Below are 14,292 nucleotides of genomic sequence, written 5' to 3' on the forward strand. Positions count from 1 at the left end.
AGTGCAACTGTCCAAGTACTGATTAATATTCTTGCTAAATCTTATCCAATTTTAGCAGACGTTTGCAAACATGTACGTTTAAGTACATCTTGTTTGATGCACAAGTCGATCTAGTGTCCATTCTGAAATATTTTGCACCAACTTGAATGCCTAAAATGTATCTGAACTTCTGCTATCCTATGTGCCCACAACCATTGCAGCATTTTTGGGCAATTGCACATGTTGAGCGTTGTTCTGTATTGCACAATGGAACATAAAACAATACTTTTTAACAGCACCTCTTGTTTCCATTTTCATAAGATCCGAGCCCACAACAAAGGCAGTTGCAATAGTTACACATGCATAGCATCACCTGTAGACAAACACACACCCATGCATTTCACCAAACTTTGGTACCACAAATGCTGATTCACATGAACCCTTTACATACCGTAAGATCCTAAATACATTTTTGGAAGGCATTTGGATTTGTAAAAAATACCCAAAGGCAATAGAAAGAAAAAAAACAAGTGGGTCATTTTTGTTTTGGATTTTGGTGAAATAAAACCGTAATAGAGAGTTATAATATATTGACAGTGGAAATTCCATTACTTCTGTGTTTCTGAGACAAATTTGCAACTTGGTAGTATAAATTGCGAAAATATTATTCTTATTCTGTGATTTTAAGTATGAATAAAAAGGACTACACTTTGATAATCTTATAAAAAAAACGTCTCCGGATTCAGAGGTTGCTACAGAACACTATGCAGTCTTTTTCTTTGTAACTGCCAGTTTACGAATTGCTGGCAAACCAGCAGATAACTCTGACTGAATGGAACTTATTTCTTCGTTGTCTTTGCTAGCTTTATTTTCGGCCATGGTTAGTTTCATAACCAGTTCCATGTGTCGTTGAATGCCAGAATATGCTTCCTGTTAAAAGCAATGACAAAATGTAATTTCGGGATAAATTCTTACACATAAAAGTGCAAATACCTTGTCGATCAGTTGGCTAAAGTATTGAAGTATCGTGGGAACACACTTGCCAGGTGCGTTTATCATACACCCTGTCACGCTCTGCAAACACAAATTTGACAATGTTAAAAGTCAAAACAGGACTTTGGAGATTTAACTACTTTCAACTGTATACCTGAAAAATAATAGAACAGCAGAGGTGGAGTGCTGTAGCTGGATCTTCCTCAGCTTCAAGCTGGTTGAGCAATGATATTTTGTGTGAATGAACAGATTGCCTTAAAAATATTGTATGTTTGTTAATTTGTGAATACATTTAAAAAGGGTTATGGATATGAACCACCCAACAACACCCATTTTAATCCAGACACAAATTATTAACTATTTTGAATGGTCAAAACTGTCAAACGTCCACTAATGTTGAACACTGATGAATGTAACACTTATATGCTGAAAACAATCCTGATTATTGCATAATTAATAGTTCATACCTGTCTCTTTTCTTATCAGCTCCTCTTAGTTTAAAAGAACATGCATTCCTGTCAGCAACTTGATTTAGAGCCTCTTCAAATGCTTCCAGTGATTTGCTAGTGAGGGAAGTGTGAAGTTGGGTCAGAGGCGATTTTACATTTTCTGGCAATCTTGACAGAAGCTTTAGTCTTATCTGAAAAAATTAAAACCACACTGATATGACTTAACTCTCATTTCATCAAGATATTTTTATTCTACAAAAAAACACATACAATGCAATTCTATGTAATGGAATGCAAATAGTACAAATAAGTTACCTCCTGTGAGATATCTGACTCTATTTCAATGGCTGGCAAATACTCGTGGGCAGTCATCAAAAAGATTACATTTGTGAGATCAGAACAGACAGTTTTTAACAAGTGTTTGCATAAAGTAACAGTGGTTTCCGCATCATCTGAACAAAATTCATTAATTTTGGTGCATCGGTTACTTCAGCACTGTAGTACTTGGCACGTATGAAACACATATATTTAGTTTTAGTAAGTTTATACAAAGAAGTCCTCAAATAACATATTATTTTAATATTTGATGGTTGTCATCATTATTTTTCAATGTAAACAATAACATTATTGAACTACCATCCTTTAGGAGAAAAGTGTTTTACCTTCGAACAATTTAATTGACTCTGAAGATAGTCTAACACTTGTCCAGATTGTGTTTATTTCCTCTTCATATTGTTTCCTTGACTTCGCGCCATGTTTCGGTGGTGAATCTCGTTTGTCCGATGAATCTCCAGCAGAATCTTTGTTTTTTTCTTTATGTTGTTGCGTGGTAAGAAGAAATACTGACTTCAGCATCTCTTGGAATGACTTTTGAAGAGGCCTTTAAACATAATTAAGAAAGGTGTTGGCAAGGTTGCATATGGTCGATAACCGATGGAAATAACAACATTTTGGTTAAAAGCTAGGTTACAATACACAAACACCAATTTGTAACAGCTTTCATTCAAGAAATTGTGGCACCAAAAGAGACAGTATGTCAAACAGTTGATATATTGTTTACCTACTACTTACCTCTGCAACAGTGCAGCAACCTCCTGTAGCAAGTCCTCAGGACAGTCGGGAAGGTTTTTCTGCAAAACTTCTGTGATCTCATCAACATCCATAAATACAACTTCTTCCTGCCCAGAGCGGGGCTTTGATGATTTTTCCTCGGTTTCTTCTTGTTCTTTTTCTGCAACCAACGCTGGTTTAAGATCTTGCCTATAAATATTTTCTATTGAACACACAAGTATTACATCTGTTCTACCCCAGTATAGCTAACTATGAAGAAACACAACCTGTGCAGGGGTTTCTAACCATGGTTGGCAAGGTTCTGTTCCTAAGTTGCGGTTGAATCATTAGACTTGGTAAGAGTATTTAATTTTAATCTACATTAGAAGGAGGTGGCAGAAGTGTTTGTTTATTTCAAAGTGGGGCAACAAGCAAATAATTAGAAATCATGTGGGGTTAATAAATACTTTTTGACAAGACCCTCAAAAAACATTCTTAACACAACACCACCCTAATAAGAGCATAACATACAGTTTCACTGTCAATCATATCTGCTTGCGGCTAAACACAATACAACTTTGATATGTTAAGTGGAATGCCTCTAATGATGTGTGAAAATCTATGAATCTTAAGAAAGTGTGTCGTTATACTTATATATATACCGATGTTTTAGAGTAATGTATCAATGTTGAACTTACTCCATTTTAGTCTTTTCTTGTCTTTGCCTCTGGTTTTAACTTCCCTTGACCCGACCCCAGTTCCCCCAAAATCTCGCTTTGTGCTTCCCGAACCTTCTTGGGCCTTTTTCCTTCTTTCATCTACCAGAAGTTACAAACAAAATAACGATGACACCAATAATGTTCTGATAAATTAATTGGAACTTCAAATGCATGAATTCCAAAAACAATCATGTGTGTTATGTAATAACCCTACCTCTTTTATCAACCTTTTTCCCTGATTCTCCGGGATTGTAACTGGCAAACTCTTTTCTCTCTTCTTCAGTAAGAGCAAACACAGAAGCTTTTTTGGCTTCCTACAAAAAAATAAATACACGTAATACAAGATTTATGTTTGTAGAGACAGTAAGAGAAACGTCGGTGAAAAAATTAGATGTTAAATTGTGCCAGAAAAACAGAATAATTGAAATATAATATATATTCTGTGGGAATTTTGACCAAAAGACAAAAAACCACAAATGTTTCTATACCTGGTTTGCTCTTATTTTTATAACGCCGTCGAAAAACTTTATGCAAGATTCAGCAAACTTGGAGTCAACAACATAGATTTTAGCGACAATCTGGAAATCTTTGAGATTTTTGTCTTTTTTTCTGTGCTTCTGTATTTCTGTGAGAAGTTGACAGCAGTCTTCCTCAGTGAAAGATGTTGGCAGAAGGGTCTAAAAACAAGACATAACACTTGTGATTTACAAATATTCTCCAAAATCGCCTTCGAAAAATGCATTATATTTTGCTTTTGCAGGTAAGTGGTCAAGAATCAGCATTCACTTGAAAAAAATGCCATAAAATATGATGCTATACACCAATGTTTAAAACAAACGCTTTATTTGTACTAAGGATTTACAGCTCAACAACAAATGGAATATCACACATTGATGGTGTCTTCGTATTTGTATATACAGATTTTAATTGTCATATTTATATTATTTAGATTGTCACCGATTTCAATTATCATGCCAAAACATAGACTGACCATAGCATCAATCCATTCTCCATCTGCGAGGGTTTCATCCACAGAAGCAACAACTCTATCAACAAGCATTTCTCCGACACACAAAGTGTTAAGAAAGAGCATCCCTTTCTCACCAGAAAATCGTCGTTTCAAATATGTTCGTGAGTCATTGATGCCAAGTCTTGACACAGCATCATAGGCTAGAGGTAAAGGTTTGGTTGGACATTACACAAGACAGTAAATTAAATTTGCACAAATTCAACATCACAAGAATTCCACATATATTGCAAATTCTAGTTTCGCATTTCTGATAATCACAGCATTTACAATGGAACAGACAGATCAGGCAAATCTCACCAATGTGATAATTTTGGGCAAAAAAGCTGTCAATCCACTGGTTCTGGGTTTGTGTGTGGATGGCAGGCAAAAATGTTGACTTTTCAGAACGACCTCCAGCGATTTGACCCTTGACCCGACCTTCAGCAATGAGCTCCTCAACAATTGCTGAAAGGATAATATAGTATAAGTGCAATTCCCAAGCCATTTTACTGACAGTGAGGTGTATGGAGCTTACAGAAAAGCAGTTGAAGAGAAAGGTCATGACCAGATAGTAAGGATGAGAGCATGATGGGTCGAGTAACAGCACTAAGAATCCCCCGTATCCGTGCCTACATTTGTGGAGTAAAAAGCATTGTTGTGATATTTTAAAGTAAGTGAATGCACAGTTTGCCCAAAAATGTAATACCAGGGATTGTTGTAAATATAACAGATTAGTCATTGTTATGGTGTTTTTGAATAAAAGTGGGCACAGCATATGTTACAAATAACACAGTGCAAATATCTGAGTGCCCACCTTATGTTTTGCAATAAAGGCCTTTGTGAATATTGTGTCACGTCGTACTTCATCAATTTGCCCATCGATGATCTTCCCCATACGATCATGTAATTCCTGCAGAACACAAGGGTAAAAAATAATTTGTTTGGGATTCACTTAGCTTGTATTGGCAACATACAGGTATAATGAAGTCTCCAGGTAAATCGTAACTTTTACTAATTTCAGCTATAGTCATTTGTCCCAAGGATTGCAAGGTGTCATTGATGTCTTCGGCCAGTTGGTCCAAATATGAGCTGAAATGTATAGATTTGACAGCTCCTTAACAAACAAAGTTAGTGATGGATTTAAAACAAAAGAAGAATCCTCGTAAAGGCAATACAAAATGCTCTTGTTGTAACTAAAATGTGAAATTTAAGCTGGGAGGATGTGTTTTGCATTGCACAACTAAACACAATTCAATAAGTTTAATCAGAAAAACAAATCTTGCTGAAGGGTCCTGGTGCAAAATACCTTTGAATTATTTGACCACAGATTAACTGCAGGCTTCTGTCTGACTTCACAAGTTCATTAGCCTTGGCCTCCACATAGCTGAAATCTACATTCAGTGCTTGCTGGATTTCAACCAGGTTTACACGCCCTGCAAAGGTTAGTAATGATGAAGTTTCAGATTAAACTTGTGCATGGCTTTAGGCACAATATCTTTGAACAAATAAACCGCATAATTATTATGCCATGTTGGAATCTTGTTTGAAATTAAATGCCTAAACTAATTTTTACCCCCATGGACATAAATTTCATCTCGAATTTCTCTCGACAGTTGCTTTGGGGTCAAGTAATCTTTTCCATCCATGGAATGAAGAACATCCAGCAACTTCATTTCTTGAAGTTTTGACAAAATCTCAATGCAGTTTCTTTCTGAAAGCCTGTTGAAATTAAAGGAAAGTAACAACTTAAAAATTTACTACACATTTGAATTTAAGGGCCAAGTTGCTATATCTGTACAGATGTAAACATACGATACGGCGCATATTGCAAAGCATTTAAATTGCACCAATAATCTTTATGACGTACTTTTGACTTGATTTAGTTAACTGTGTTCTCTGGAAGTCAGCCTGCAGCTTCTCAATTTCACTCCAATCCGACATTTTACTCGTCTGTCAAAAATAGATTCGGTTATTCCGTACAGCACTGCACTGCACCATTCACTAAACAACTAGTGCATGAACTGGGTCTCCTGTCTCTGTCTGCCAAACAAACGCACATGACTTGGTTGTGTCTGGTCAGAGTTTGATGATTTTTTCACAAATTGCAGAGATTGGAAACGTCAAACAAAAATCAAACATTAAAATTTTTAACAAATACTAATCATAACTGTCATATGTAATATTTTTTCGGGAATAACTTTTTCACTGCTGGTCAGGAAAGACAATTCATCACCGAAATCAAAATAAAAAATTTTGGAAAACTTTTCCAGAGATACCCAGCTCATTTGACTTACTCGGTCTGTATCATTGGTCACGGAACTCGGAGCAAAGTTATGACCGATTTATTTAAGTGTTTAAATGTTTAAATGAAGAAGTTTTATATTTTAAGTTCGAGTCTGTCGCTGCAGTTTCGAATTTATCAAAATTTACAACGCGCTTAAAGTTTTGTCCACTGGACCACAACTGATATCGAAGGTCTTGATTTGTTTATTGATAAGAGTCATTATACGAGGGCAATATTTAAGTCGATGCAGAAACCTAGAGATATTCATTGCTGTGCTAATGCATCAAACAAGGCTGAGAGGAAGCAGGATAGATGTGAGGTTGATAAACACATAGCGAATTTCCGCTCGGCCGAATTATGTCTAAACATCTCAGTTGCAAAATTGGACATGTACAGACTGAAAAGTAAACGGAAACAAGAAAGTGAAAAGGTGTTCACAGGCCCAACACATCCCCAAAAAATGTACGTTGAAGGAGTCTATTTATTTATCCAGTGGTAATCCTGCATATTTTTAAATAGACTGGTAATATATAGGGCTATGATAAAGACGATGAAAAAACGTGGAAATTGCTGCGTTTACGCGATAAAGGAATGCGAAGAAATAGGTAGGTAATAAACGACCGAATTTACACCGATAATTTAGAATTTCGTTTCTGACTAGCCACATTCTCTGCATTCTCCATCACAGAATTTTACGCTTTTTATATATCGACAACACTTCACATATTAGTTGGATATTTATCAATAGACCTACAAATGCCTCTTATAGTTGCCTGAATATCTCTTCTAAATGACACCACAGCAGCTCAAACCGAACATACTTTTCAAATCAATCTGATGGTGTTAAATAGGGTATCCACAGATTTGTTGTCTTAAATCATAATTTAATAATGGAATAGAACATGAACCCATGGTTCGTAAAAGGCTTACGTACAGGCAGCAGACATTGACAACAGAGTTAAAACAGCAATTAAAACTTGTCTTTATTATACATTTCAAAGATACAACATCTCTTACACACATTTGCGTCACTTAGGAACAAGTCAAAGAAAAATTAGGACAGCTTTTATTGATTTGATTGCATAATAGTATCATGTGGCAATGTCATTGATGAGTTTACATTGTGAAATAGCTTGTTTACAGCATAAAATGCCAGTGATTCAGTTACTTAGAAACTTACATAGCAAATGTGGAAGCACAATGCCTTTCATGGTTTCGCTTTTGCACTTAAACGGTATGGCGTGGATTCCCGCAATAACAACGGTTGAACTAACACAAATACGCAGGTTAATTGTTACAGGCGTTAAATTTGGTACTTTCGTTGTGTTGGTTTTGAAGTTTTCTATGGAAACAAATAGTGTGATTAGGACTGTATGTATGTGGGTGTTGCATTTAATTCTTCTTGTATGAAGATCCGAAGTTCACAACAAAATTCAGGCATTCTAGAAAAAAGTAGTGTTCAAAACTTTGAAAACCAACAGCAATGGGTTTATTTTGCAGAAAACTAAATAAGACAAGTGCAGGTTATGCCTATATAACCATCGCGCTTATATATTCATATGTCATTATTAATTGTGTGGTGATATACCTGGTTTGATAATAATGATGCTAGTTCATTGGCTACATTTGGTTCCTCTTGGGGCTCTTGGTTTTGTTTACGCGTTTGGCAAAAGTTTGGCAAAAGGTTTAATATATACAGCGAAATGATGCCATTTCCAATCAAGTATACAACTGAAGCTCCTATTGAAAAAAACACTGGAGTATCGATTGACCAAGTATTGGAGTCCACCCCGGTTAGTATATCCCACATCAATGCGGCAGTTGCAGACGGGTAGAGAATTCCTAAACATTCAACGCACATTTTGACATTTTTAAATAAAAAAGTATGAATTTGCCTATATCAGGGCAAATGACGGTTATGTCACAATCTCTTACCTATCAGGACAAAAAATGGTTTTAATACCAATTTTTCACAGAAATCGCAAAAAAAGAAGAAGCTCAGTATGACACAGACAATGCAGATGATGAAGACCACCCACGACAAAATTTTATATCCTTGCAATGAATGACACGTTTCATCTGAGAAAAATATACACCTTTCAATAAAGTAGTGTCGTATATTTTTGATTGCATTTACCAATCAACAAACGAACTGGCCTATCGATTTTCCAACCGGGGACAAACATGGAACTAACCGCAACAACAGATCCAAACAAGTAAAGTCCCGCAATTCCGAACAGTCCATCGCATGGATACCCCCAGCAGCTGAGATATTCAGAACACTTCACACCTAAACTTTTACCTTCTTGGTGAAGATTTTTATCGTCGTCTGAGGACATGCAGTTTTTCAAACAATTCCATAAACCCTTCACAAAATTGTCATTGATGTGTGTGTTTATGTATCATTTCAACTCAAAACTCAATGCAAGCACAAACCTCTAACTTGGAAACGCAACAATTCTCATTGTCTTGCTCCTGCAAAAAAGTTAATATATAATAACAATAATAATAATAATAATAATAATAATAATAATAATAATAATAATAATAATAATAATAATAATAATAATAATAATAATAATAATAATAATAATAATAATAATAATAATAATAATAATAATAATAATAATAATAATAATAATAATAATAATAATAATAATAATAATAATAATAATAATAATAATAATAATAATAATAATAATAATAATAATAATAATAATAATAATAATAATAATAATAATAATAATAATAATAATAATAATAATAATAATAATAATAATAATAATAATAATAATAATAATAATAATAATAATAATAATAATAATAATAATAATAATAATAATAATAATAATAATAATAATAATAATAATAATAATAATAATAATAATAATAATAATAATACACCCACCAGTTTGGGAAAATGAATTTCCTGTAAATGAATGAACAATCCTACCTCCAAGAACAGGGGTACGATTGCCACGATTAATGCAACAAACCCAAGAGGAAAAAGAGCAATAGGGGGCATTTTCGAAGCAATCTTCTGAACAAACAAGCAATAAACATTTTAGTCATTTATGTTAATTCTCTTGATAATTTTACAGGGAATAAAATTTTATGACTACGTTTAAATGCAAAATTCTGCTACGTTTAGAAAGATCGATATATACATATATATAGGCCTACGTCGTCCTTAGCATTTACCAGAATGTTTGTGAACAATTTGTCACAACAACAATTGCTCTCAGAGTCATATTCCACCTTTAGTTCGAAAACCGACCCAACTATGGACATTACAGAAACTGCTAACAGACATATCAACACCATTGTCATGTCAGTATTCTCTAAATTGTAACGGCGCCAGAAAATAAGCATGAAAACCAAAAGAAACCCTCCTGAAAAAATGCAATTGTTTACAGTGGATTTTGTTGCAGTAATGTTTTATGCAACGGCATGATTGGCAGGATCGCCTCACTGAGCAGGTCCTTACTTGGCGATCAGTCTATCGTATCCAGATCATTAGGTTTACAGGCTTCGCCGCAAAGGCATTGCCAGAAAAAAATGACTGATCCAGCTAGGCTGCTTGGCTGCAAAGCCTGAAAGCCTAGTGGATTTTTTGTTTATAAATAAGAGTCAGCATAAATATGCACACAGTGTATTATATTTAGACATGCCTTCAAAAATAAATGATAACCCACCCGCAATAAACTTTACAAATAAGAAAGCCATCACAATTGTATGTCTGCACTTCTGAAAAGAGTCTACTTTTAAAAATTATAGCATCAAAATTAATGATTAGTGAACCTTACCTGGCTTACAAAGTATTGTAAAAAAATAAATGCAATTCGTACACCCATATATGACAGCAAGGTACGTCTCAGGAACAATTTCGCCGCTTGTTGGATATCTACAAAATTAAAAGAATGCTGTCGTTTGCAGTACTGTAAAAAAGCGGCAGCAAATTTTTAATTGAAGTTAAATCCGGAAGTTATAAATAGCAAATTGTATTTAAAAATATTAAATTGACATTAACTATGTTTTTTTTAGGCGAGATAGAAATTGCAGCAAAAAATAGTAAAACGAAGTTTACTTACATTGCGAATGAGTGCCTTCACAAGGCCTCCAGCCAAACACAGTGTAAAGCATGCTCACTGGTTCATCACTACGTTGAATGTAAACAAAAAATGCGCCAATTAAAAAGACAAATTCTGCCGTATAAGCTACATATCGGGCGAGATCAACCGTTTCTTCGTCCGAAAACTGTTCTTTTAACACTAACACAAATTGCACACAAAATGCAAAGATATACAACAGGGCCGTGACCCATCCAAACGAAAATGCCACGCCAGGTTCAAGAATATCGTCATCAACTCCTTTGTACATGTCAGAGGTAAAAGCCAACATAGCAAAAATATGACAGGAACCTAGAAGAGATGCATAGTATTGACTACTGATTGCAACGTGGGTGTGAATGTGGTGTTGTTAGTTCATGGAATTATTTTAGGGGAATAAATGAGAATGTAAATATGTGGATCTTCTAACCAATTAAAAAAGCGATTGACTCACCGGACAGAAAAAGGAATATTTTAAACACCCGGCAAATCGACTTGGTATGATTTTGTAGCTTTTCTTTTGTTTGTTTACAGCAACAACAGTCCATAAATGTATTTTGTGGGATGAGAGAAAACGGAATAGCTATGATCAGGAGCCCAAAAGAAACCAAAATCAACGATGAAAAAACCTTAGTAGTGTCTTTCTGTTGAGCTGGCAAAAAGGATAAAGATCGTCAGTTTTTGCATTAAAGACGTGTGTACTCACCTACAGACCACACTTTAGTTTCTATTACATTCCAACCATCTATAGAGCAAGTAATGATCGAAAAAATTACGATTAATATCATCAAACATGCTGTGAACAAATCGCCATAGGGGTCGTGCGTCTTGAGATAGGAAACAAAAACGTCTCTATTATTTTGTTCTTGAGTATCATCATAACTCTGTGATAAAATTGTGTGGATATATTAGTCAACATTATTTGTTAAAAAACATTTGCGTTAAATTACAGAACAAACAAATTGTATATATTACCGATGCCCACATGCATATAGCTCCAACTAACATACAAAGTCCGGAATAAAAGTTAACAGCCAAAGGAGCGTTAATATCTGTGTGGGAATTTTCCGCCAGTAATGCATACAAAAATGCTGTACTCGCCATCACAAGTCCTGTAAATAATATTGACTGTTGAAAAATCAAATTTTGTTGTTTTTCATTCAAGAAAATGTGTCTGCCTTAACATTTATTCCTTTAACTTACCTGCAAGTAACTTGACAGAGGCAGCAAAACCTTGCCAACCACATCCTTGTGCAATTATTGAGCAAATGTTTAATCCCAGATAAACAACACCAAAAATGGTAATGAGAACTTGGTTTTTGTAGGATATATCTGAAATAGAAACATTACTTTTTTCCGATGTTATAGGTTTTTTCCTGAAATAAAACGGACTTAATGTCTGGTAATGAAACTTTATGGTTAGATAGCAAAAGTTGTTTTTACCTATTTGAAGCACTGGAGCTCTTGTTTTAATTCGATTCATGTGTAAAGATTTATAGGATACTGCAAATGACCAATACTTACATGGATCGTGTTTGGCGGCACTTTCTTGAAATATACCAAACACCATGTAGAACATGCTGAGAGGTTTCTTTTTATGGCCTTGACCTTCCGTTGCTGAAACTAGGAAGCTGGCAACGGACAACAGAATTCCCAAAACAGTAAAGCATTTGTTGGCCAATGAAAACCTTCTGGCCAGCGTTTGGCCTCTGTTTTCATTCTGTACCATTGCTACGTGTGAAAACTTGAAATATTTTGTTTAAAGTTGCTTGTTGTTCTTAACATAAATGTTGGTAAGCGAGTTATTCATAAATTTAATCAACAAATAAACAGTATATTGCATATATAACCGTAGTTACGATAATTTTTTACAAATTTTGCCTTTGAAGAGGCAACTTTCAACCAATACCTAAATCCTGGATTTTTCTGTAATAAACTTTCATGACACCTGCATATCATGCTGTTTACACTTTGTTTTTCGCTTAAACACAAAAGTAAAACCTATTTTTTAGTGCGCACAGCATGGTCATAGGTAAACTGCGTGGTACATAATCACCAAATCCGATTACAAACCTAACATCAGTCCCGCCACGAATCGGCAGCTAGGCCAGATGGGTATAATAAAACTTGAATGCAAATCAACAACAGCAATAAAGTTTGTTACTTTGCAATGCAGCTTCAAAAAAACGAATAGTGGGTAAAAAACACAATTGCTTTTCTTTCCATAAATACTGCACAACATTGTGTTGTTTGCTGAGCGGTGAGAAAATAGTTTGCTGAGCGGTGAGTAATTGCTACAATCAACACGGAACGGGTGTTGTGTGATGGAGCTAAACTTATTTTATCTTTCACAAATTGAGAATTACTCCTGTAAATTAAAAAGCAACAATTTCAGCACACTTGCAGCATCCTTTACTTCCATTTTTAACGCCATAGCAATATTCTGTCGTTTAAATGCTACAGCAAGCAACAGGGAATGAATGCGATAAAACTTGAATGCAAATCAACGCCTGCCTTTATCATATGTGCTTGGCGTTTACAACTACACAAAACTGAATGCTTAGCAGGACCCTAACACCACTTTGATTTACGACCTGCACGATTGTTTGCTGCAAGCTTCGATAAAGCGACGGTGAACGGCGCACAACAACCCGTTTATTCTTTGTTAACATAAGCTTTGTTGGAATTAACAGTGCAGTTTATTGGGAACGAAGTCGTATAAACCAACGACAAAACACATTCGTGAACAAAGGTGGCAATGTGGACCAACTTTTAAATTCTCGATGCATTGCAACGACTGTTGACATGTTGTCTATAATTGGCTGGGGCCGTTCAGAGACTAATCTTACTATTTACGCAGCCTTTCGATGCACGCACTGAAATTTCTTTTTGACAACTTAAAGCACACGTAAAAGAAGACAAAAATGCACTACCGGTACCTCGTTTTTTGTGTGAAGATAATGTTTTATGTTATACACCAAACAGGGTAACAACAATTTATTCTTTATGGGGTTAGTCTAAATGTAAAACAAATAAATATTTTCCTTAACACTGATCCATCTGTCTAATAAAACTTGTTGGGGATAAAAGTTAATAAATTAATGCCCTTTTTAAATGGACAGAATAAACTTACGTTGTACAGTAATGTTTGTCGTGTTTATTAAAACCAAACCTGGTATGACCATTTAACGTTAGTTTCACATCCAAGGGTTGATTTTGGTAACTGAGTTTATTTTTTACTTTTCTAAAGTGACAGGAATGGAGGCCACTATGCAGAAAATCGCGACAATATAATAGAGACAAGTTATTTTGCTCTTCGCATTGTACAATATCGTACTTCGGAATTAATTGCGTTCGTTGAGAATGACCCAGGGTAGGTCGACGCTCGAACTAGGAATGATCAAACAAGCCACTAAGTTACCGACTCTTTGGCATTCGACACCGCTCGATTAATCCGTTTGCCCGGGTTTGGATCGGGAGTAAAATGATATTTAATAAACATCGGACTTGAAAACACTATTTAGACGTGAACTTGTGGTGATCTCTGTCGGTGAAAAACTTGTAGAATGTCAAGGATATAAATTTGTTACAGTGCGAGGTTTGTTTTTTGAAGTAACCTGAAATACTTCGAGGTTCATACGCCCCGCACATCTCCTGATAATGTACGTTGGAGGAATCTATTTATTTACCCGGCGTTAAG

At 35.1% G+C, this 14,292-nt stretch overlaps 2 protein-coding genes across 2 annotated transcripts; both read right to left on the reverse strand.

Annotated features, from left to right (window-relative positions):
* Window positions 1-659: 659 nt before the first annotated feature.
* On the reverse strand, window positions 660-6,226 carry LOC145894083 (E3 UFM1-protein ligase 1-like). Its single transcript, XM_082982536.1, has 18 exons — window positions 6,067-6,226; window positions 5,773-5,918; window positions 5,506-5,632; window positions 5,174-5,288; window positions 5,014-5,109; window positions 4,735-4,828; window positions 4,518-4,664; window positions 4,182-4,360; window positions 3,679-3,867; window positions 3,405-3,504; window positions 3,170-3,289; window positions 2,493-2,652; window positions 2,084-2,301; window positions 1,737-1,873; window positions 1,440-1,612; window positions 1,127-1,226; window positions 973-1,053; window positions 660-909 (listed from the first exon to the last, which is right to left on the reverse strand). Exons 1-18 carry the CDS (start codon window positions 6,138-6,140, stop codon window positions 742-744), a joined length of 2,424 nt encoding a protein of 807 aa, XP_082838662.1. The 5' UTR covers window positions 6,141-6,226; the 3' UTR covers window positions 660-741.
* A 2,669-nt stretch (window positions 6,227-8,895) lies between these two features.
* On the reverse strand, window positions 8,896-10,863 carry LOC145895428 (uncharacterized). Its single transcript, XM_082984235.1, has 5 exons — window positions 10,575-10,863; window positions 10,355-10,387; window positions 9,685-9,875; window positions 9,437-9,523; window positions 8,896-8,958 (listed from the first exon to the last, which is right to left on the reverse strand). The coding sequence occupies exons 1-5, from the start codon at window positions 10,861-10,863 to the stop codon at window positions 8,896-8,898; spliced, it is 663 nt and encodes a 220-aa protein (XP_082840361.1).
* Window positions 10,864-14,292: the final 3,429 nt, after the last annotated feature.

The sequence above is a fragment of the Ascidia mentula genome, chromosome 3, assembly GCF_947561715.1.
Source record: "Ascidia mentula chromosome 3, kaAscMent1.1, whole genome shotgun sequence".
Classification (NCBI taxonomy): Eukaryota; Metazoa; Chordata; class Ascidiacea; order Phlebobranchia; family Ascidiidae; genus Ascidia; species Ascidia mentula.

Excerpts from the sequence above, each read along its gene's own strand:
- LOC145894083 (XM_082982536.1), bottom strand. The coding sequence starts at position 6,140 with ATGTCGGATTGGAGTGAAATTGAGAAGCTGCAGGCTGACTTCCAGAGA. Across the intron at positions 4,829-5,013 it reads CCTTTATTGCAAAACATAAG|GCACGGATACGGGGGATTCT; the intron begins GTGGGCACTCAG and ends CCACAAATGTAG. Across the intron at positions 4,665-4,734 it reads TTCTCTTCAACTGCTTTTCT|CAATTGTTGAGGAGCTCATT; the intron begins GTAAGCTCCATA and ends TTATCCTTTCAG.
- LOC145895428 (XM_082984235.1), bottom strand. The coding sequence starts at position 10,863 with ATGTACAAAGGAGTTGATGACGATATTCTTGAACCTGGCGTGGCATTT. Across the intron at positions 10,388-10,574 it reads TGAAGGCACTCATTCGCAAT|ATATCCAACAAGCGGCGAAA; the intron begins GTAAGTAAACTT and ends TTAATTTTGTAG. Across the intron at positions 9,876-10,354 it reads GGCGAAATTGTTCCTGAGAC|GAGGGTTTCTTTTGGTTTTC; the intron begins GTACCTTGCTGT and ends GCATTTTTTCAG.